Source organism: Dermacentor variabilis, chromosome 5 (assembly GCF_050947875.1).
Source record: "Dermacentor variabilis isolate Ectoservices chromosome 5, ASM5094787v1, whole genome shotgun sequence".
In the NCBI taxonomy this organism is placed as follows: Eukaryota; Metazoa; Arthropoda; class Arachnida; order Ixodida; family Ixodidae; genus Dermacentor; species Dermacentor variabilis.
This window is the reverse complement of record NC_134572.1, coordinates 15,998,745-16,021,882: the sequence shown is the minus strand read 5'-3', so window position 1 is coordinate 16,021,882 and position 23,138 is coordinate 15,998,745. Positions and strand designations below refer to the sequence as shown.

The following is a 23,138-nucleotide window of genomic DNA, read 5'->3' as shown; positions in this document are numbered from 1 at the left end:
CGCACCATGCTTGCTAATTTAATTAGAGAATTTTAACAGCAGTTTACATGGACGATAAAATTAATATCATTAATAATTTGTACAGCTGTCTAATAACTTGTTGTCGCAAACAGTGCACACCTTTCGGGCGAAACTGACTTTTTTCGCACACATTCAGTAAATAAATATGCTTCAGCTAACCCATAATAATAATAATAATAATAATAATAATAATAATAATAATAATAATATATTCCGCAAATGGAAACACTCACAGCTGCGCAATGTAACTAGTATAGGCACATTGCCCGTTTTATCCTCCGACAACCCATAATTTCTTTTCATTGTTAAAATACGGATTGACGGCTCGTGTATAGAATGCACCAGTTGGCCTTAATATCCTTCTTTATGAACGCTGTGTTCTCCTGTTTTTCCATTAGATGTTCTTGTCGCTTTTTATCTTTGGTAACTGTTGCCGCACTCGCTACGCCTGTAAATCACGTTTCTCTGCACCAAAACATGTAATGCTACAAAGCCCACTTTAGACATTCAAGGACGCGCGGTATGACGAAACCTGAAGTGCACTTCACTGCCCAACGTCAAACTCAACTATTCAGCAATACCTTTACCGCATCTTCATAATTCAAAAAGTGCCAGCTAATTAATGCATCTTACAGAAATTGACACAGCACAGCAGTACCTTAGCCGACCACCATTCACAACATTTTTCTTAGTTTTTATCAAATAACTTCTTTTCTTTTTCTTTTTTTTCTTGGACAATGTGACAAGTGCATTGAATTCTCGGGGGGTATATACGCCACGGCTATAGGCCATTTCATTGCGCGTCGTCTCTAGAACTTTTTACTTCCTGTACAGGTGGACGCGGACCTTTGTACAGGAAACGAGTTTCAAGGGCATGCCCACTCGTAAGCCATCGAAAAAAGGACTCCCAAGGACATTTTTTCAGCGCGTTTCCAGGACGACGCGGAACTTGCAGCGCTAGCTGCAGCAGGCAGGCATACCTTCAGGGAGCGGGTGTATGGTGACGGACGTGCTGAGCCTTCCTCCGCCGAGGCTCACCAGGTGCGGCTTCTCCTGCTGCAGCCGAACCGCGTGGCTCGTCTCGATCACCTCCAGGTCATTCTGCGATGACGGCATACACCTCCGCGTAAGCCTCTCACAGCGACAACTGCTAAAATTACCTCGGCACGGTTGACTGATAAGGTTTAACGCTCCCAATCAACAATGGGCCAACGAGAATCGCCGTAGCGGAGTGCACCGTTTTGACCGCCTGGGGGTCTTTACCATGCAAATATATACCTAAATACGTGCGAGCGGTTTTGCATTCCGCCCCCATGTGAATGAGCTTGACAAAACGGAACCACTCAGCTCGGTGGATAAGTGGCTACGTGGGGTTCTGCTTGAACTCCACACCGTTTACTGAGTGAAGTTACGGAAGGTCGCGGACTCAATTCCCGGCCGCATTCACAACATATCCTTCCTGCAGTCCGGTGTCTTCCTAGCCCCAGTGCAACTGGGACGTTAAACTCCATGAATCAATAAATCAAGCTGCGTAATCGAACCTGCCAGCTCGTGCTCAACTTCTACCGCCTGAACGGCGAGGTTATGCTCTGGTGGGCGCCCTTGGACGTGAAAGAGGGTGTCTTTGCGCACAGTACCGTTGCGGTGAACTCGCATGTCGTTCTCCGCCCGCACTGTAGGAGCAACCATGCACGCCCGGTGAGAAATGCGCGTAGAGCAGGAACAAAGAAACGGAAGTGCCAGCTGGTATTACTCGTTTCAAACTACTTCATCACTCGTCCGGCGGGGCGGGATCAGTCGTTAGAGGAGGTAATCGCAGCTAATGGCCAAACTTTCTGCAATTTTCGCGTGAACAAACCGCAGCAGTATGTTGCCCGGTGATTAGCGGTGATTGCTAGATGTCCCTCATTTCGCAATGTTTGGACAAATTTAGATCCCTTCCAGGCACGATAGCCTTACAGATGCTTGCGATTTGAGTATCATTTTTCTCCCAATAACAACACAATTCTTTATTATTATTATTATTATTATTATTATTATTATTATTATTATTATTATTATTATTATCCAGCCGGCCTTGCGCCGCAGCTGGTGTAATGCTCCCTATCTCCCTATAAGGGAGCTAGGGAGCTACTGTGGGCATAAGCTGGCTTCGCCACTCGTCTTTCACTTTTGCGCTATCATTCAGCGTACCCAATCTTGACTCGAGCAAGAAATAAAATACACTTAGGTTTCCCTGGTCCTCCAGCAGGTACACACCTCCCTCCAAGTCTTTTGCGAGCCTGTACTAATGAAACGCACGCCTGTAGAAGCGCAAGAGTGAGCGCACTGAAGCTACGGAGACCGGAGGCAGTTCCCAACTAAACGGTGCAGTGTAAACGAATGACTCGCGATTTGCCCGTATTCAGTGTGGCCCCACATTACCCACGACGCGTCAAGTGAGAGCAGCGCAGCGGAACACTTCAAAAGCACAGAGCAGCAAACCGGGATAAAGAACGCGGCACGCCACAGCCGACGACCACCGCCCTGTGCTCATCGCGGAAGCCCCGGAGGCCGGCGCCCGCAAATCCTCACACGAGGCAGCAGAAGCAGTAGAACAGCCAGACGCCCAAAAGCGACTCGGGATGATCATTAACGCCGCTACTAGCTAGGAGTGCCCAAGACGCGGCAGCGGCTAATGGAACAGGCGCCCGGCATCGTGACACCGTTCCAAAGACGCCATTGGGCAAGGGGGGCCGCCAGCTCGCGCATTCGGACTCGGAGAAGCGCTATAATCACTTCCTGTCTGCGCCGCCATAACTTTCGTAATGACTGCTAACCGACGCCCTAGTTTCGCTCTGTTACGCGGCATCCATCTCTCTCAGTCTGCTCTGCTCGTTGAAGCACGCTTCGTTTCTCGTTTCGCGAAGACGTCGTCAAGACTGCTTGCAGTGGAACCACTCGAAGGAGACCACAAGTGTGCCTCCAATTTTTGCACAGACCACTCGTTCATTTGTCTCTCCTGGTAGGTGTGTCGCTTTGTTTAGCCCGTATTCTCTAGCACATGTGTTAGCACATGTGTTAGGGAGCACGCAATCCACACAGTGAGCTGGTTTGTTACGTGAGTACGAACGCTTCGTTTGTCGCGAACTCCAAAAGAGAGCAAGGATTTCCACTGGTTTGTGTGCTTGAACGCAGAGTGCGTTTTCTCGCAAGAAACTACGCCGTTTTTAGGTGCGAGCCGGCAACCGAAACAGGTGAGACCTCGTGTCACCGTAATTGTACACAAAACGCGGCGCACAAGCGTTTGCTTCGCAAGGGAAAGCAATGGCCGGTGGGTACAGCGTCGCTCCTACCTTGGGCGTCCTCGAGCGTTCGTTCGGGGCGGCGCCGTGGTAACTGCCGTTGAGGTGGTGCGGTGAGCTGTAGAGGTCCGACGAATTGAGCAATCTTACAGACGCCATCGTCACAAGCTTTCTGGTGACGTCAGCAACATAGTAGCCTCAGGAACATCTGCGAAGAAAGCGGAATTGCGGCACAGTCACTCGATGGGTCGGGACGTGCTAACAAGGTCGGCGATAAAAACATGGCAACGTCCTCAAAGCGCAATTGAATATTACCGTATCTAAGGTAAGATAAACAATGTAGTGGCATTATTCAGACGGCACAGTCAAGGAGAGGTCAAAACAAATGAACAGGAGCCAGACATGGCAGAGGGAACGAAATTTTTTTCACGCATGCTGCACGCGACAATCCACTAAATTTCACGACGTCACAAGCACTATATACAGATGGCGGGGTCGTGTTCGACGGCCTCGAAATGCAGCTCACTTTCTGACACTTGTTACCCGAGACATAACACCAGTCCCACGTACAGATAAAAGAACGCGCATTTCTCGCAAGCCCTCACGCGACACATGTGTATACATATACGCTATGGCAAACACAGAAACTGTCCATGAGCACACACGGGCGCGTTGTTGTCAATAGATTTGGAGTGCGGATTTTTCAGGGACCTGTGCGGCATCCTTGTCTGGTTTTTTTTTTTTTTTACTTACGTGGTGCACACTATTTCGCTGTCCTTTGAGGCCAAGCTCATTCGAAACTTTGATTTTATAAATCTGTCCTTCTGTTCTTATCCCTGTGGAGACTAGCTCGTTCTTTTAACATGTCGTACAGCGAAGGACGTTCATTTCTTTGTACCTTTGTCCACGAGGCGACGTGAGCGAGTTGCTAACGCGCCTTCGGCAACCAGTGCCTTGCATAGAAAGAGCAGCTTTCATGCCGGAGCGGATGCCGGGAGGCAGTGTGGCCAAGCTCGGCCAATAAAGCTTTGTTCAGGAGCGGTGGAGAAGACAAACCGAGAGAGTGGGAAATCGGCTGCCATGGCTGAATGGCGTCGCTCGCGGTTTAGTCTTCTGGGAGGGACAAGAACGGAGGCGAAACAAAATTTCAGTAGAAAGAAAGAAAGAACGAACGAAAGAAGAAAATGTTTCGCCACCCAAGCGCGCGCCCGGTTCCCAGGAGAAATCCAAGAACAGAACAACGACGGTAAAGAAAAAGGAGGATACGTCGAGCGTTTTCATTTCCACGCGGATATCCTCGGACTTTTAACGACCGACCGCTGGCAACGAAGCCTCGACGCAACTGGTCGAAAAAGAGCAAAGCCGCCGCTACAGCTGGAAGAGCAGTCGCGCATTCTCTGTTGTTTTTTTCGTGCGAGCCTACGAGCTGCACAGCTACGAAAAAGCCCAAGCGGAGCAAATGCGGCACAAGAAGCGTGCCTCTGCAGACGGAGATGGGCACATCAGCGCCAGCGCCGCTTGTGGAGAGGGGTAGGGGTGCTGGCGCAAGATAGCGAGAGTTTTATTCTTGCAGAAGAGTGGACACGCGAAAATAAGCGTCGTTTACAACCCGTTCCCCCCTCCTGCCTTCAATACGCCCTCTCTTCCCGTCTCGGTGCTCCTTTTCGAAAAGCCCACGCGCGATCACTTAATCCACACGACAACCACGCGCCAGCAAATCGGCCTTGAGGATTTCACTGATAGAGGCACGAGTTGTTTTGGGCCGACCGATAAGGGAGTCCCCGACACTCGAGTGGTTTAGACGCACACGGCCTCTCACTAAAACGCGCAGTGCTGTGGAAGCTATACGTCTGATCTGATGAGAATCCGGAGAGAGCCTCACAGCACCGGTACATTCCACTCAACGCACCACAAGAAATCACACATTGTGCAGTCCAGCATGACAATGAGTCGAATCCTGCAGGAATAGTGCATGAAGGCCGGAATGGAAGGCGCCCTTGGTTCAGCAGTCCTAAAATTAACTGTAAGTAGACCAACGCGCAAACAGCCGACTTTTAGTAGTTTTGGCCGAATAGCGAAGTGCACTGATTACCAGACTTGGAAAGCATATTTAGCGCCAGCGAACGAGGACAGAAGGGAGACGACACCACAATGCGCTATTGTGGTGTCTCCCTTCTGTCCTTGTTCGCTGGCGCTAAATATGCTTTCCAAGTCGGTTTACCAACACGCCCAACAAACAGCAATGCTGATTACCAGACTTTGTGCTTATTTATTACGCTGTTCCCCAGTAACTCCGGAAGTATCGAAACATAAAACTTAAAACGTAATCTCCGCCAGGCACCTCGAAACGTAAAACTGCTTGCCTACAAGTCCCTTGTTCGGGCAAAACTTGAATATGCATCTGCCATCTGGAGCCCGCACCAAACATATCTTATCACCTCACTTGAATCTGTTCAGAACCGCGCTACTAGGTTCATTCACTCACAATATTCATATGATGTCAGTATTTCCGCACTTAAAGCACAATCCGGACTAACACTACTATCTAATCGCCGACGCACTGCTAGTCTTGAGCACTATCACAAGTTCTTTTTCAGTACCCTTCGTCATGCGCCATACATCGTTCCTGAGGCACGCATCTCTCACCGCAACAGTCATCCGCAGCAAGTCGCACGGCCGCGTGCCCGCGAACCACTCATTTTTCCGCCCCGTTCATTCCTCGAGCAGCTAAAGACTGGAACGGCCTTCCTGGTGACATTGTTAGCATCACTTGCCTGTCTTTATTCCTACAGCGTGTGATTAATCCCTTTGAATATAACTAATGAAGTGTACCAAATGTGGAACTTATGTTAAACCCACCCCTCATGTAATACCCCCTCTGGGGGTCTTTAAGGACAATAAACTGAACTGAATTGAACATAACTAGCGTATACGACGATAAGAGAACTACTTGGGGTAGCGCGTGCTTTGAACAGCAACAAATATGTAGTGCGAGTCAGAGATGTCAGAAGTGCGTAGAGCTACGGGATGGATGATTGGAACAAACAGGAGGATGCGACGTTCTCCTGTTAATCATTACGTACGCCAACGCGCATCCAACATCCCTGCTGTGGCAATCGTTCCACGGGCAGGAGGAAATAACGCGGTCGAAACTCGACGCCGTTGCTTTTTACGCACTACAGCGGCTTCCTGCCCTCAACCAACCGCACATACTTTATTTGCTCCTTTTTCCATGCATTTTGTCCTTTTGCCATTTTCGAATTCAAGCGTCGGCATGATTGCTTAAACTGTATGTTTTTGTGGATGTACTTGAATGTTCCCACCCTGCTAAGATCTTGTAAAAGATCGCAGTATCTATAAATAAATAAATAAATAAATAAATAAATAAATAAATAAATAAATAAAATTCCTCAACACGCCTCCTCTGTAGCTTCCACGCCGCTGCACTGTTCTGGTAACGAAGAATTGGATTAACCACGAAATAGACCAGGACGAGACGAGTAACACCGGACTGGCGTCAGCCCTGTGTACTCGTCTCGTCCTGGTTTATTCCGCGCTACTGTTTTATCCTTCTTCGTTACGAACCAACTCGTCCAAGAAAATGTTTTACAGAGCCGGTTCTGGTATAGTTAGGTTGAAAGAGCTCGCGAGCTAATACGGCGCCTTCATGGGCAGGAGAGCGCTGCGACTTAGCGCGCCGCGTGGCCATCGATCATGACGAAACGAAAGGGAGAGAGAAATGGCGCGCCGCGAACCGACGAATTCATCCCGCGTAGCTGTAGCCATCGTATCGGGTTTCGTGCACTGTAGCTGCGAAGGTTCGCCCTTTGTGGCGACCTACAACATCCGACGATGCGATCTGGAAACGCAGAAATCCAGGCAGGGTACAAGCGGCCACGCAGGGCCGCGCTGCAACTAAAGTACCAATACGTGCTTGAGCAAGGCGCAACACGAGCCTATATTCACGAAAATAATTCTTGAATCAGTGGTATTATAACAGGGCCCGTGTTCAAGAAACACTTCTTACATTATGAGGTTGTTCGCAAGAGCAGATGCGAACCAGTCATGACGTCGGGCATTATGTGAGCAAAGGCCGCCGGCCAATGGAAAACAGCCCTTGCGAAAGAAAAGGTTTGTGAATTCGGCGCCAGAAGTTTTAATTCCGTAATTGAAGCCAGGTCTCATTCAATGTGTGTCAACTTAGTGAAATACTTAGACTAGCACGCCACAAGGTGTCGGGTGAAATAATACCGGCAGCGCCGCAGCGGGTGGCGGCACAATTAAGGAGGCACCATAAGGCTATATTGTCAGTTTTCCTAACAAACTGTTAGAAATATTAATTTTAGAGCGGAGCCCTTAGGCGCCCGTTTCCGCGGCGATCGTCGGCGTTGTCTCTTGTAAACGAGCGAACACAGCGAAGGATGAAAGCGAGCGCGGAGAGCAGCGGCAGATGAAAGACGGTGATAGCGAAGACAGCGCGACAAGGAAAGCAGAGGAGGAGGGTATGGCGAAAGCGTGAGAAGAAAAGCGTAAGGTCGCGCAAGACGGGCTCTGCGGCAACGACGGCTACGAGATGGGGCCAAAGTAGCGAGCGTCGTCTGTATGGAAACAAAGCGCTGAATGAGCGGAGTTATGTCTGCGGCGGCTGCGCTGTGAATTGCGCCCACGCGTCACGCACGCGCCGCTTCTCACGATCTCCCAATTAGCGAGGAAGTCGGGGGACCGTTCACGTCTCCGTTTGCAACGTGCCGCACGAGACAGATTGTCCGCGCCAGCCAATATATCGCGAAATGAAAACACGTATACAACTGCGCTCCAATTTCGAATTGAGGAGTATCGTAATCGTGAGTGAGTGAGTGAAGTAACTTTATTTTGGTCCAGAGAAGACGCAGGGAAGACCCCGCGCCACCCGGCTAGTCCCACGTAGGGACCGCCAAGCCTAGCTTGACGGCCCGATCGCGGGCACTCTGGACAGCCAGGGTTTGGTCGTTGAGTTCGGGGCTGCCCAAGAGCGCAGCCCACCTATCCTCGCTGAAGGAGGAGCCGATGGCTTCACAGTCCCACAACACATGGTAATCGTCAGTGAATTTTCAAATTCCGCTATCTGACCGTGTCCTATAATGGCAATAAACAAGGACTATACTTCCAAAAGGGTTCTGGAAGCTGACAAGCTACGAACTAATCAAAAAGCTATATGTGTTGGTTCATAGACGATAAGTTCGCTGAGCCACTACTGCAACCTATATGCGAGGACGAGGAAAGCTTCCATCCCACCTTTCTTTAAATACACATCTATGTCGGAGGGCAAGCTGCTCGAAGAAACGCACACATACACATATACATATGAAAGCAATTCTGGATCCGAGCAAATGTTCACAGTGAACTGGACGCGTGTATGAAGCGATCTTGAAGAATATCGTTATCCGAAGCTACTGCATTCAGTGTAATTCGTCAGGGGAGATCGCACCTCGAAATGCCTGTCGCCAAAATCGCGCACTGTCGGCCTCGTTTGCACATGGGAGCTCGTGTCTGCGGGCGCAGCAGAAACACGATGTAACGCACGTCGCCAGGGAGCGAGGCCTTGTCCTGACCGGCAGGCATTAATCAGTAGGCCGGCAAGAAAAAGAAAAAGAGCAGAATGAATTGGGTTCGTCCGCTAGAGAAGGGGCTTTGAATGCGCAATGAGGCGAAGCGAACGAGAACTTTGGCGCCGCGTATCTCGATATCTCGAAGAAAGTGAACCATGCGAAAATTTCACAGAATCGATTAATTCTAAACAACAGCCTCCCGGCCCGCAAACAAGCCGTCCCACACAGAGACGTCGGTGCGCTTAAAGACTGAATGCGCAAGTTCTAAATGGTAATTAGCCGTTTCTTCGCGACAGTTACACTTTCAGTTAGTTACGAAAACGGAATTTAAGAGCGACCGTATGTTCTTGATGAAAATAGCGCAGACAAGTAATAAAGACTCTTTTTGAGAATCAAAATGTCGAAGTGCTTTCGCCTTAGTGCATGCAGCACGACCAGCAGCGCCGCCGCCTAAAAGCGTGTCGCTCAAAACAAACGTGAGAATGGGAGACGGCAGGGTTCGTGCAGAGACCCAGACTGACTTTGATAATAGCTGTCTTTGATCAACAAGCAGCACACGCACGTAACAACGACTGTTCGGGGCACTCTCATTTCTTCGCCTCAGAGGTATACCGAGCACAAAACCCAGCGTATAAAACCGACACAAAATAATGATATTAAACGCGCTCGCATAGTAGACAAAACGTACAGCTAGTATATCTTGTGGACAAAACTGCACATGTGCACACGCTAACGGCACCAATGACCCCTGCTACTGTCACTAGGGAGAAGTGGTCCCAATAAAAGGGGGATAAGAAGATAAATAGGAGAGAAAACCGCCAGCCAGTTCCTTTTCAGTTCAGCTAAGGCGGAGAAGAAGCAAATTATTCGTAATATTCGAGCCAGAGAAGAGGCAGGCGGACGCATATACCGCTCGTGCGCGTGCCAGCACCAGCGGCTATACTTACGGGCCGATACGAGGCGAGACGCAGGCTTCACCAACCGCGAACCTTCTTCGCGTCGTCCCTCTCCCTATTCCGCCCCAGTGCTCCTCTTTCTGCACCGCTGCTCCTCCGTGAAGACCGCAAATTGGACGCTGTTTACGGAGCGGGCCGCCAGTCATCGCGCGCTCGTCATGTGGAGCACGGGCGGCTCTCCTCGTGAATAGGAGAAGAGTCGGCCAAAGCCATCCGCCCAGCACCGCGCAAGACGACACAGGCAGAGACGGAATCGAGTAAACAAAAAATGAAGAAACAATGGGAATGTATATATATATATATATATATGCACCACGATGTACGAGGCAGCAGACAGTCTCGCCCCGTTAGAGACGGCAGGCGGCGCGCAACACACAACACGCGCGCACAAGCGGAGCAGAGGTTCAACGAACGCGTCAACCGCGTACGGAGCCCGGCGCGCGGCTTTTTGGACGCCGGCCAGCGGGAAAGACAGAGCGGGCAGCCTTCCGGCTCGAGACGACGCCGTCGCAGAGACACTGGCACGCAACCGCGGGTGAGACAGGCGGGGGATACGCGTTTCGATGGAGGTCTGGGAAGGCAGAAACGAGGGCCCGAACTACACGCATGTGCAAGTCGTATTTTTCATAAAGGATTGTAACTCTAATATGCGGGTGCATCGACCTTCAGCTGAAACACTGTTTTTTTTTTTTTTTCGGAAGTGCCTTTACGGCCATTTCGATGCCGAGACGTAAAAGCACGTGTTTGTCACTGTACTACGCAGTTATACGACGCAAGTATTAAACATAATGTCGGAACTTCAAGGCTTCGTCTAAACAGTGCGTAGACCACACTAAAATGCCGCATACATTTGTCTGCGTTTCCACAGACATGTTTATCGAGTTATATGTCTCTGGCCGTCAACCACGCATATTCGCACGAGCGCGACTGCCGTCAGGCCCCCGCGTGTCGAGGAGATTGTATAGTGGCGGCCGTGTGTTGCGTCACTTCGATGAGGAACGTTCGTCCTGACATAAAAACGAATCCAACAGTTTTCGGTTCCTTTATTTAAAGTTCGCAACCTAAAGCGACGCACAGTTGCCGCTTCACTCGTGCTGTGCAGTGCACGGGCGAGTTCCCGCCTTTTGGCACGCGCGCAGCCTACGCACCAGAGAACGCGAAACCTGCCGCTGTGAGAACTGACCGCGAGACGCATTTTTAGCCACCAGCGATGCACGTAATATAACGAATTTCCGAGTAACCATGAGACAGTGTGGATTATTCCTTCAAGATTTCGGCCATCGCAACGTGGAAGCTGTGCTGCAACACCATAAGGATCACAGGCGTTTTCTATCGAAGTGAGTGAGTGAGTGAGTGAGTGAGTGAGTGAGTGAGTGAGTGAGTGAGTGAGTGAGTGAGTGAGTGAGTGAGTGAAGAAACTTTGTTGTGAATGCCTGCAGAACGGTTAGCCTTCCCCTGTTAGGAAGGCGTTACCGTGACGCGGCCATGACGTCTTCGCGGCGTGTGGCGCCTCTACTTCGGCTGCGGCCGCACTATTATTCCCTTTGGTCGACCGCGCCTGCCTCTCTTTTGGGGTGGCAGCCTCCCTCCGGTTTCGCTCGGTTGTTGCCTTTCGAGGGCCGCCGAGATCTGCTGGACGGCCTGGGTTTGGACATCTTGGTCATAGCACCTCGTTGCGGCCTCGAGCCGCGGCGGGATCGTTGTTATCGTTGCAGCTTCGTGCGGATTCTAGCACAGTCCCAAAGGATGTGAGCTGCAGTGGCTCTTTCTTTTCGGCACACACAACACAGATCACTTTCATAAACACTTGGACGTACGTGCCTCATCAGCACCCGGGTGAATAACTACCCCGTTCGAAGTTGTCGATATAAAACCGCCTCCTTACGGGTCAAGCCTGGTTGAGGTGGCGGCATAGTCCTTCGCACTAGTCGGTACCATTTCACAATTTCGTTGTAGGAAGTCATTTTGTCCTTGGTTTTCCACCACCACGACGGGTCGGCCGTAGTAGCAGCGGCTCGGCTGGTTAGTCCTCGCGCCGCCGCGATCGCCGTCTCGTTGTGGTTAGCGTTGCCGCGATCCGACACATCACTGCCCATGTGGGCCGGAAACCACTTTATCACCACACACCGACTTTCACTCGCGAGATCGACCACACACAACACACGCGCGGCTTCACCACACACCCTTGCTCTGGCGTAATTTTTCACTGCCGTCCTAGAATCACAGAGCACAGTCGTGCACTCGGGGTCGGCGATGGCCAGAGCAATGGCCACCTCCTCGGCTTGATGCGCCCCTCGAGTCCGCACACTCGCCGCTGTTCTCGTTGCACCGGTCGATACCCCGACGACTGCAGCGGCGAATGCCTTTCTGTCATGTGGGTACTCTGCCGCGTCCACAAACACGGCACCCCTGTCTTTGGCATGGAGATCGACGAGCGCCTTGGCCCTCGCCGCCCGCCGCTCTTTGTGGAACTCAGTGTTCATGTTTCTTGGCACCGGACATACCCGTAGTCGTCTACTAATTGCGTCCGGTACAGGCACTTCTGTATTTTCGGGTCCCCTTTCCTTTGGTCTCAGGCCTAGGTCACGCAGCACTTGTCTGCCCATTCTTGTTTCCGATAGCCGCGCGAGCTGAGTAGTCTTCTGCGCCTCGGCGATTTCCTTCAGGGTGTTATGCACTCCCAGGGCCAGGTACTTGTCGGTGCTTGTGCAGTCGAGAAGTCCGAGTGCAGCCTTGTACCCTTTGCGTATGAGCGCATTGATCTTATTTCATTCGCACTGCCTCCAGTTGTGGAAAGCAGCAACGTATGTAATGTGGCTTATAGCGAAGGATTCCACTAGCCGGGTGAGGATTTCTTCCTTCATGCCTGCTGTTCTGTGCGACACCCTCTTAATGAGGCGGATGGCCGTGGTGACTTTGGCCGCCAGACGGTTGACCGTCTCCCCGTTGACTCGTTTGCGCTCAATCAGCATCCCCAGCACTCGGATCTTCTCGACAACCGGGATCATGTGACCACCACTCGTCTTGATCTTTATTGTATCTTGCTCTCTCGCAGGTTCGTTGCCTTTCGTCTTCCTAGCTGCCCTTTTCGGAGGAATCACCAACAGCTCAGACTTGCTTGGGGAGCAGACGAGCCCAGACCCGTCCAGCTGCTCCTCGATAGCGTCAACCGCCTCTTGCAATGTATTGTCGATGTGTCCGTCGCTTCCTCCTGGGACCCAGAGCGTTATGTCGTCGGCATAGATGGTGTGTCGGACCCGCGCGACTCGTGAGAGGCGCTCGGCCACCCCTATCATTACAAGGTTGAAAAGTAATGGCGAGATGACTGAGCCCTGGGGGGTCCCGACACTGCCGAGCTTCTTCTTTTGGAGCCGCAGGTCACCGGCGATGATTTCGGTAGTCCGCTCCGTCAAAAAATCCTTGATGTACCGTGCTTGCCTAGAGATGTCGGCCAGGGGGCTCCCGGACGTCTAGGAGCCCAACCACATTCAAATAGATTCAATAAAGTTGTATCCATCCATCCTACGCATATGTTCTTTTGCCCATGTTTAGCCGTGACACCTGGGCCAGAATCGCAAAGTGTCTCACTTTTTCAAAAACGCTCTGCAGGTCCAAAGCCAAGATGGCTCGCTTGTCTTTCGTGTTGGTAGTGTCATCGAAAATTTCATTTTTCAGTTGTATCATGGCGTCCTGAGTTCCGAGCTTGTTTCGGAACCCGATGACGGTGTTTGGGTAGAGCCCCGAATCTTCCAGGTACCTATGCCACCTGTTCATGAGTACATGCTCCAACGCTTTGCCCACACAGGACGTAAGCGAGATCGGCCGGAGGTTCTCAATGTTGGGTGGCTTGCCCGGCTTGGGAATCAAGATGGTCTTGGCTGCTTTCCACTGCCGGGGTAGTGACCCGGCTCGCCAGCAAGTGTTGAAGTATGCCGTGAGGTTCTCGATGGCCGCTTCGCTAAGATTCTTTAGCGCTCTGTTCGTGACGCGGTCGGTACCAGCGGCGGAGTTGCTGTTGAGATCGTGCAGGGCAACCCTTACTTCCCATACTTCCATGTCTCCATCTAGCCACTCGTTTGCTTCGCCTAGGTAGTCCGGGTGCGTCTCTGTGGAAGTGACCAGGAGGTACTTGTCGTCGATCTTTTAAAAAGAACTGGGTCAGTCATAGTGTTGACCTATATTTGTGAATGGCGCAGAGGACCCAAAACCGACGCAAGCTCATCAGTGCTCGCTCATTTTGGCAATTCTGTCTTTTGCGCCACTCAAAAAACAAAATTAAAATTAAAATAAAAAAATACGAACAGATGTTAATTACAAGTAGTGACGCGTAGTTTCGACCTAATAAAAAAGTATACAGGGTGTCTCAGCGAACATTTTGAAAGCTTTTTGTTTTTTTAATTGTCTGTGACAGCACAATTCTACTCCATGAGTTGGTCTACTCGAAGAGGCGGACATTACTTGCACAAAAAGTTGAAATGCACAATCGTCTAATTTTCTTTACTAATTACCTTATGGCACATATTGTAATTTACAAATTCCAGCCAGGGAGTTCGCATGGCGGATCCACTTGGAACGGATTCTCAGGATGACACCAACTTAGATATATTAACTCCCGAACTTTGCGGAGAAATGCGCTGGCATTCCAGTAAAAACGACGTTTTGTGGAATGTAAGTGGAACGACGGTGCATCTTTACCGCAAGTTTGACGGCGCGTATCTCGTAAATGGTGTCATGCACACAATTCTTTTTCAAATGCATTTCAGTTTTTGCGCGACTAATGTCCGCCTCTTCGTGTGACCAGCTCATGGACTAGAATTGTGCTGTCTGTCACAGGCAATATATATATATATATATATATATATATATATATATATATATATATATATATATATATATATATATATATATATATATATATATATATATATATAACGGCCAGCGCAGCGTTCCATCGGAACGACGGGAGTCCCGTGCGTCGGCTTATGCAATAAATGACAACTGAAAGTGCATATCGCAGAACGTGATATACAGAGAAAGTGACCGCAGTATCAAGTAAAAGGTTACTATAAGGAACAAGAAACTCGCCGCATCATTGCAGTTTGCGCGATGAAAATCAACATTCATAACATAACGTACGCAATAACAAAACATACTATACATAAAAAGCCGTGTTAGGAAGAAGAAACAGGAAGAAATGCGGGAACGTCACGTAACAAACGTATGCAGCATTCGTATAAAATACAGAGGCCGCTATTCAATTTTGCCTAGGTACTACTATTTGTACCTTTCCGAATGCTTATAGATTTCAACGCGCACCACATCACGCACAAGATATTAACACTATCGGAGCACGCCCAGCTTAAGAACCTTAGCAGTTCGTTACCACAGGCTCGAATTATCCACGGGTTTCCGGGATGCTAAAGAAAATCACACCGCGTCGACGACAAAAAGTAGTGTAAGACGAGTACGAGTTCAAACGAGGCCGGACTGCCGCAACAAAGGAACGATAACGTGCCCACGCGACGTTATATCGACCAATGCCAGAGATTCGATCCGCGCCGAAGACTGAAAGAGCGAAGGCAATTGGAGAGAATCTGGAAATATGACGCTACCTGCACGCGGCGAGCACGGCGGCCGGAAATTCTTGGCCACCTTCCAGACGGGCGGCTGCTCGCAGTTCAATAACCCCACGGTACTATTAGGCGAGCTCGGAGCGCCGCTACCTGAGACAAAAATGCGGGTGTCCTACGCTATTTACTCGGGGTACGTCAAGGTGTAAGCGCACTGCTCCATTATTCCCGCTTACCGGCAACTACAGCTTCAAAATATCGTGGTCGAACGCTATGCCCCTTATAGATTGGATAGAGATTGTCCTAACGATGAGAAACGAGGAGAAGTCGACCTGAGGAACGTGTATCCGGCCTACCATTGGATGCGCGCCTGAATAGATGGTAACTTAATCTCCAATTCCCAATGCGCACAGCCTCCGTTCCGTGAGTAGTCTAAACCTAGCACACAAGGAGACCAACGGTCTCAGAACCTGTTGAACGCTCCTACAACGGCCCCCGAAACAAAGCAGACCTTCGGATTATATATCTTCTTGCTCGGAAACAAGTACCCGGGAGCTTCTTGCGGTAATCCCGGCACCGTAAGCCATCGCGGCTGCAATCAGCGCTCGCTCGCTTCCGTAACTATTGTGAGGCAATTAATTTGCGCACGACCACGCTTGTTCCGCGACGTGGGAACCAGCAACGCGAGGCAGAGAAGGGCGTACAGAGATGAAGTGTGTGTGCGCGCGGGGGGGGGGGGGGGGGGGTGGAGGCGCTGGCCTGGCGCGATCAAAAAGCGCGACCGCTTCTCACGCGCTTCGCACGGCGGCGAACTCACGGCTGCTCTCGGGGCGGTCACGACCGACGGCCGCCGGCCAAGAGGCCCGCGGCGTGTCTGCACGCGCCGCTGCCACAGCGCAGTTGGAAAGCATGGCCGAAAAGTTAACGTGCACCGGCGAGCCACTGCTACATCGGCGGATGGGTCCAGCGGCCGCAAAGGTTTCTGACGATTAGGCGTTCCATCACCTGCCGAAGAGACCCAACACAACGGGCTTTGCACTGCTCCCTTGAGGGCAAGGATTCACAGTGTCGTCAGCATACGCAAGAGTGGCTCGCAAAACGGGCGCCACGTGGTCGTGATCTAGCCAGCGAAATTATAAAGAAGGCGACAGCCAATCGGAACCGGTTATGTACGAACCTTTGCGAGTCCTGCCCATACCTCCGCGGTTCGCTCTTCGCAGTGTGAAGAACAGGAAATCGCGTTTTGCCACACTGAACCTCGAGAGCAAGAAGGCCGCGGATGGGGTTTATGCGAAGGTTTGTTTTTCGTAAAACTATAAGCGAACCAGCAGCGAAATACCGTCGAGCCTAGCGGTTATGCGGCAGCGAAAGTGTAACAACTTTCTCCTGAGGTGGTCCACATAAACGCGCGTAAGTAAACCCGCACGGAACTTAAGTCCACAAGGCAGCGTTTTGACAAAGTCTAAATGCAAACAAAAGCCTCACACGAAGTGAGGACCCAACAATTTATCTCCTAGTTCCACGTCTTGCAGTGTTTCCTTCGTATTCGGATTATCAGCGATGGCACCGGGAATCAGGGTTTATTATTATTATTATTATTATTATTATTATTATTATTATTATTATTATTATTATTATTATTATTATTATTATTATCCCTTCCCCCGCTGCTGCCGGGCTCAGCAGCCGTTCGTCTAAGGCGCATCTCCATTCGGTGATCGCGGCATGTCTCGCTGCTTTCCTCTTTCTATCTACCCTATCCCATCTTTGAGTTTCCCTTTCTCGCAGCCCTCTCTCGAAGGACCGATCGACGCGTGTCGCACCTACAGGCCGTGCCAACCCAACACGGGAGGTCAACAACGCCAGGTAGGCTTCGCCCGTGATACAAGAGCCACGCGGTGAAGACCACTTTGCAGAACCTAGAGGCGAGGGAAAGGAAAACAAAACAATGTCCGTTGCACAAAGTTGGTGCGCAGTGCGTCTCTCTCCTCCTTCCTCTCCTGCCTGCTCAGTTTTTTTCTCTCCTTCTGTCCTACGCTCGAAAGTCTTCAACTGTTTTCCCTCCCGCCTCCTCAGCAAATCCAGGCTGAAACCACCCTCGTACTTCTGAGATTACGGCGTTCTAACGTGTCCTCTGACATGCCCTTACTCTTGTTTATTAAGTCTCTTCTAGAGCGCCATCACGTGAGTGGAACTATCTCAGTGGATTATTCACTGATATTAAAAGCATGGAATTTGAAATGAAGTAGTATCGTTTTACTGCCGAAATTCACTGTAGTGGCGGACATAACCTGCGTCATATAATCGTACTAAGGTTGCGATTTGGGCCTGCTGGCGAGTCATAGGTGCAGATTACATAGCCCGTTCTGGTGTCCGTCTTCGTAACGCACCTGCGTCATAATCACTGATTATAGCTAATTTAGGATGCTTATCGCCGCAAGCTTGGATATGGGTATCTGGAAACCGGCGGTCGTGGGTTCCCCACTAAGTGGACAAGGCAGTGATACTTACCGGATTCAATTTCGTAATTGTAACACGTGCGTTAAAGTGGCTATTCTAAATGTTAATTACTGAAGTATATCCAATTTAGGGGCTTGTTGAGCATTATCGCACAATTTCTAATTTTCACCACCGCTACCAATTTTGCACAAGCTACCTTGCCTCATAAGCGTAGTTTTTTGATGCTCTAGTAGATACGCCTGGCTAACAAGGCGGCTGGATATAAGCCACATCGAGTGACTACGACTACCAAGCCACCACGAAGCTTACAGAGCCTAGTCGCGCCTTCGCTTCTGCAAGTTTGTATTTTACGCACGTAGCAAAACGAGAATGCACTGAATTTTCATTGGCTGCGCACAACGATGCCCCGATAGACCGGTCAGCACACACCTGTAAGGCTCGCAGCAACAAAGAACGTCCGTTAGTTTTATTTCCACAAAATCTAGAAAGAATCAGTGCTTCCACAGCGAATGCCATCGCACACGGCTGCTACATTTGTGTCCCACATACTGCCGCGTCATCATGAGCGGCGGATGTCTGACCAAATCAATCCCCGGGGCCGGCGTAGCGGCACCGCGAAGTGGACCTAATACAAGGAAACAAAGCGCACCGAGATCGGCGCGCATTCTAAATAAGCTCGAAGTAAAGCCACATCACTGCACCACCTTTCTAAGGGGCCACACGTATCTAAAGTACGGCTTGGGACACGAAGCATCACCTATTAGTATTCAACGCGGTACGTCCGGTTAAGTTCATGCATATAGTGTACGCGAGAGCATAAAACTATGGAGCCGTACGTAGTTTTCGACAAGACGAGGGCGCGGATAAAATTCTGCGAATAATCTTTAGTTTTTTTTTTCTGTCCTTCTTTCCCTTCGGTTCTAAAAATATGAAAAACGCGCAACTACACCAATTTCTGTTTTCGTCCAATTTGCACTCATTTTGTTCTCCATCAGTCGCGTTATTTCTTTCCTGCCAACGCTTCCTCGCGTCGAACACGAAGCAAATAAGGCGGCACAACTCTAAAGCGCAGCGCACTGCCTTCACTTCGCCCACGGTGCGCGCTCTTCGTATCCTACGCCACAGCGGCCTGCCGTGCGGCCCGCGGCCCCGAAGCCGCGGCGTGTGCCGGCAGGCAGCCCAACTATGGGCCCTATTTTGAACCCTCCTGGTATACCCAACCTCACAAGGCCTTCTCCGTACCTCCCACACACACGCGCGCACGCGAGACCGAGGATAGCGGGGAACTCTCGGCTGCCGCTTCCTCCGAGACAAAACATCCGCCCACATCCGGTGTAAACATAAGCGTGCGGCAGCTCCGCGGGCCCCTGCTGCGCCCCCTACCCGTCCTCCCTCCGATATTCGCCTTCTCCCCAGGAACCACGTCCGCTCAGCGAGCGCATCGGCAACGCCGCACCGTGGTCGGCGCGCCGTTAAACAAACACGACGAAAGGTCAAGCCACACGCGCTATGGGTCTGCTTGACCCGCATACGGCGAGAAACATAAACACGGTGTCTGCATTCGAGATGAGCTGCACTCCCGAATCACTCTACAGGCCTCTTGGACCACAACCGAGCGCGTGTAAGAAGGCGGGGTAGCAGTTTGCGGATGCTAACAAGATCGCCAGTAGCAAGGGCGGTGGTTAAAGCGCGGATATCAGTAAGTGGTTAGGACATCGCACGCAGGCCACGAATTACTCATGCCGAAGCACTTCGTATAGCAGCAGCTGATATATACTTATTTATTCATTCATTTATTTATATTTATATGCGCCCACCCGTCATGTAAAAACGTCAATTAAGGGATTTTACACGAGAGGTGGGTGCAGTTATTTGTAGATTATGCTTTCAACGACTTGTTTGAATGGGAAAGGGTTGAAGCGGAGAATGATGGTATAGAGAATGATGATGATATACACGCTTTTATTATGGGATGGCTCGAAGGCCTATTATAATAAAGCTTACGAAAAAGGACGAGCCACATTGCGAAGTGATGAAAGGTCGGAAAATTAGCGCACGATTTCATGGCGGTAACGGTTGAACGAAGGCAATAATCAAAGGAGACGAGTCGAATGGCGCTCTGCTGAACCGATTGCGATGTTTTTCTCTCTCTAAAAGGTACAGTACAGTGGCTTTGGACAAGTGACATTAAAATACATTCCATATTGCATGTATTTCGCGTGCCATATTTATGACATATGATAAAAAGCTACTTACAATGAAAACAACATATATAAGAAAATTACATTCTGGGGTCTTACGCGCCAAAACCACTATTTGATTATGAGGAACGCCGTTGCGGGGGACTCCGGATTAATTTGGACCGCCTTGGTTTCTTTAACGTGCACTCAATGCACGGTACATTTCTCGCCCATCGAAATGCGGAAGCTGTGGCCGGGATTCGACCCCGCGCCTTCGGGCTTAGTAGCACAACGCCGTAACCACTTTATACGCCGCCACGGCGGGTGGAAACAATTGACTTTCTTATACCAGATCATCGTGACATGGCATGAACGTGTATTAACCATACAGCCTCCAGAAGGCGTGTTGTTATAGGTACAGAAGAGTGCGTTTGAATAGGCGACATCAAAATAATAGATACACGATAACTAAAAAAATAAAAAATAAAAACGCGGCACAGTTGGACCAGCGTCGTGGTGGTCTCGACTGCGGTGAGTTTCCGCTACGGAGGAAAACGAGGTCCTTTTGGACGTCAAACATGACGGCATGTGACATCTGACAGCCAACAGAATGGTTGTTGCGGTCATCTGCTCAAAAAGGTTCACGTACAGGGTCATGGTTTGTAAACAGGCACCATGGCTCAACTTGCCGATGCCTATCAGACTCAACACAAACACAAAACGCGCTGCACAGCGCCTGAGCGTGGAGACGTTATAAAAACCCCGTTCTATGCACAGTAAGGACTTGAACGAGAGATATGCCATGCAACTGCACCGTTCGTTTCTTCTTTTTTTTTTTTCTCATTGGGAAACTTTCCCACGCAAGCAGCAACCGTACCATGCCGAGAAGTTTCGCTCAGCTCTCTATGACGCTTTTTGCATAGCTCAACATACACTGCACTGCGCACTTCTGAATAACATCAGCCAGTTCTACCTGAAAAGTTCACACGCAAGCAATGTGCAACTTGCACAAGGCACTGTTTCCGCCTTGAACCTGAATCATGCGAAGAATACTCATCTTAAAGACTTGTGATATATTCAGAACTAATCCTTCTGTTGTAATGCAGTCATTGGATCAAAATAGTAAGTTATTTAAAATGGATTCCACGTGCTGACTTCTTCGTCGCGTGCGCATTTGCGCCAATTCTTCCGTCCTCCGCTGCGCCACGAAATCGTGCCCTTAGTGGTGCCCGCTTATTGTGCTATATTTCAACACTGTGTACCTGCCCCACTTGTATGATTTATACTCAAGCACTTAACCCTTACTCCATGTGTATGTATATGCATGGTGCCCTCACCTTAATTTTTATCATTCTCAGGGTGTCTACCAAGCTGACACTTCCAAATTCCCTGAGTTTCCCAAGTTTTCCCTGAGTGCCTTTGCGAAATTCCCTGAGTGATGCAGAGCTATGTTTTATGTCAAGATGGACTGAAACCATATCGCCCGATGCTGTCACTCTCTAGTAAGCATAAGAAAAAAAAACGACTTAGTCCAATTTGAATACTAAGGAGAAGTGTTTATGTTATTCAAAAAGAGAATAGAAGGGAGGGGTTAGTAAAATGCAGAGCAAATAAAATGTTTTCGAAAAATATTGCAAATCGAGTCGGACATTCTCAAATACGAATAAAGTGGAGATGCATACAGGAGCAAATATTTTCGAATAGGAGATATTTCTATCAACTGATAGCAAGCTCAGTGGTATGAGGCCCGAACGTTGTCACAATTGAGATTCTCAACAACTCGTAAGTCGACCTCAACTGTCCTGACATACTCTCAGCCCGGGCACGACGCCTCAGTGTTGTGTTTCACTGCTTTAAAGAGTTTATTTTGGTTTAGATGAGGGACACCTGCATCTCGGCATCAGCCAACACTTTGTTTTTTGAGCTCAGCAGACCTACGAAGCGGCGAAGAGGCAAGACCTCGACGTTTCATCGTGCGAGGCCTAGCTAGGCCCAGCCCACATAACTGCTGGTTCTCATTAAAGTTCACTCTCTCTCTATCTCTCAACTCCTTCAAAACAGCGGCAGCACGCTTCCTTTCCCGTTCATTCCTCAATGCGTAGGTCCTTTTTGTTCTTGTCCTCCTTCCGCTACTCGTTCGCCCCACAGACCACTTGAAGCCCCTTCTTGGTCAGTTGCACAGTCCACGTCCGAGTTTTCGAACTCCCTAGGGGCCGCAAAAACGTCAGAAAAATCGGCCAGCTGGAAAAAATAAATGCATGTCATTTACTGCCCTTAAGGGCTCAAACCGCCACAGGCACATTCGAAAACGCCGTGAAGGCCTGCCGGTACACGTATTAGGCATACCGGTGCTCGTACTGTGACAGGAAATACCGGGTGCACGCGTGTATAATTAAGCAATACATACTGTGTCCAATGGCAATAGCCCCTTCCCGCGCTTGTTATGCTTCACTGCAGTACTGTTGCGTAAACTTCACCAAGGAACATTTGTGTACAGAGGCAAAGCTAACTTTCGGTAACCGGCATTATGCAACGCACCGTGCTTTCCAAGCTTCTAAGCCAATCGCGAGGACCACAAAGGCGGAGTCCGTGCCATTGCTAACAGCAGCGACTTCTTTCAATAAAAAACACGGCATCCAACGGCAAGAAGCTTCATAGCAAACGTCGAAGCATCTAGGCCTAGCCTTGCCGCCGTGGTGGCTACGGCTGCCAGCGGATCTGCGTGCGAGAGCGCCGGTTCGAGACGGCAAGGTAATCAAAATGGCAGAGGTGGCGGCTTTAATTAATGCTGTTTCGGACCTGCGGTCACGGCAAAACCTCCGGGAAATCGGACGGCGAAGAGTTCTTAAGTTTGAAATTTCAGACGTTCTGGTACATTGACTCTACGGGGTACGTGGTGGTGCCGCGAAGCCGTCCAAATTATCGAGAATCCGGAAAGACGGTCGTTGACTGCACATTGGCAACTCCTCCAGCCGACGACAGGGCGTCAAAGACGATTCATTACGATTCCTGTCTGTTACTCGAGCCAGCATTACCTTGACTTCCGACCCTTTCAATAAAATTACAGCTAATCTTCCCT

At 49.9% G+C, this 23,138-nt stretch overlaps 1 protein-coding gene across 4 annotated transcripts in view; it reads right to left on the bottom strand.

The window, feature by feature from the left end:
* Positions 1-23,138, bottom strand: part of LOC142582302 (uncharacterized) — a 560,510-nt gene that overhangs the window by 451,821 nt on the left and 85,551 nt on the right. For all 4 annotated transcript variants that reach the window (XM_075691856.1, XM_075691858.1, XM_075691860.1 and 1 more), the window contains exons 2-3: positions 3,357-3,513; positions 1,002-1,122 (exon numbers count right to left, since the gene is read on the bottom strand). In XM_075691856.1, coding sequence (XP_075547971.1) covers positions 1,002-1,122; positions 3,357-3,464 — 229 coding nt within the window. In that variant the 5' untranslated portion in view covers positions 3,465-3,513. The remainder of the gene's footprint in view (positions 1-1,001; positions 1,123-3,356; positions 3,514-23,138) is intronic.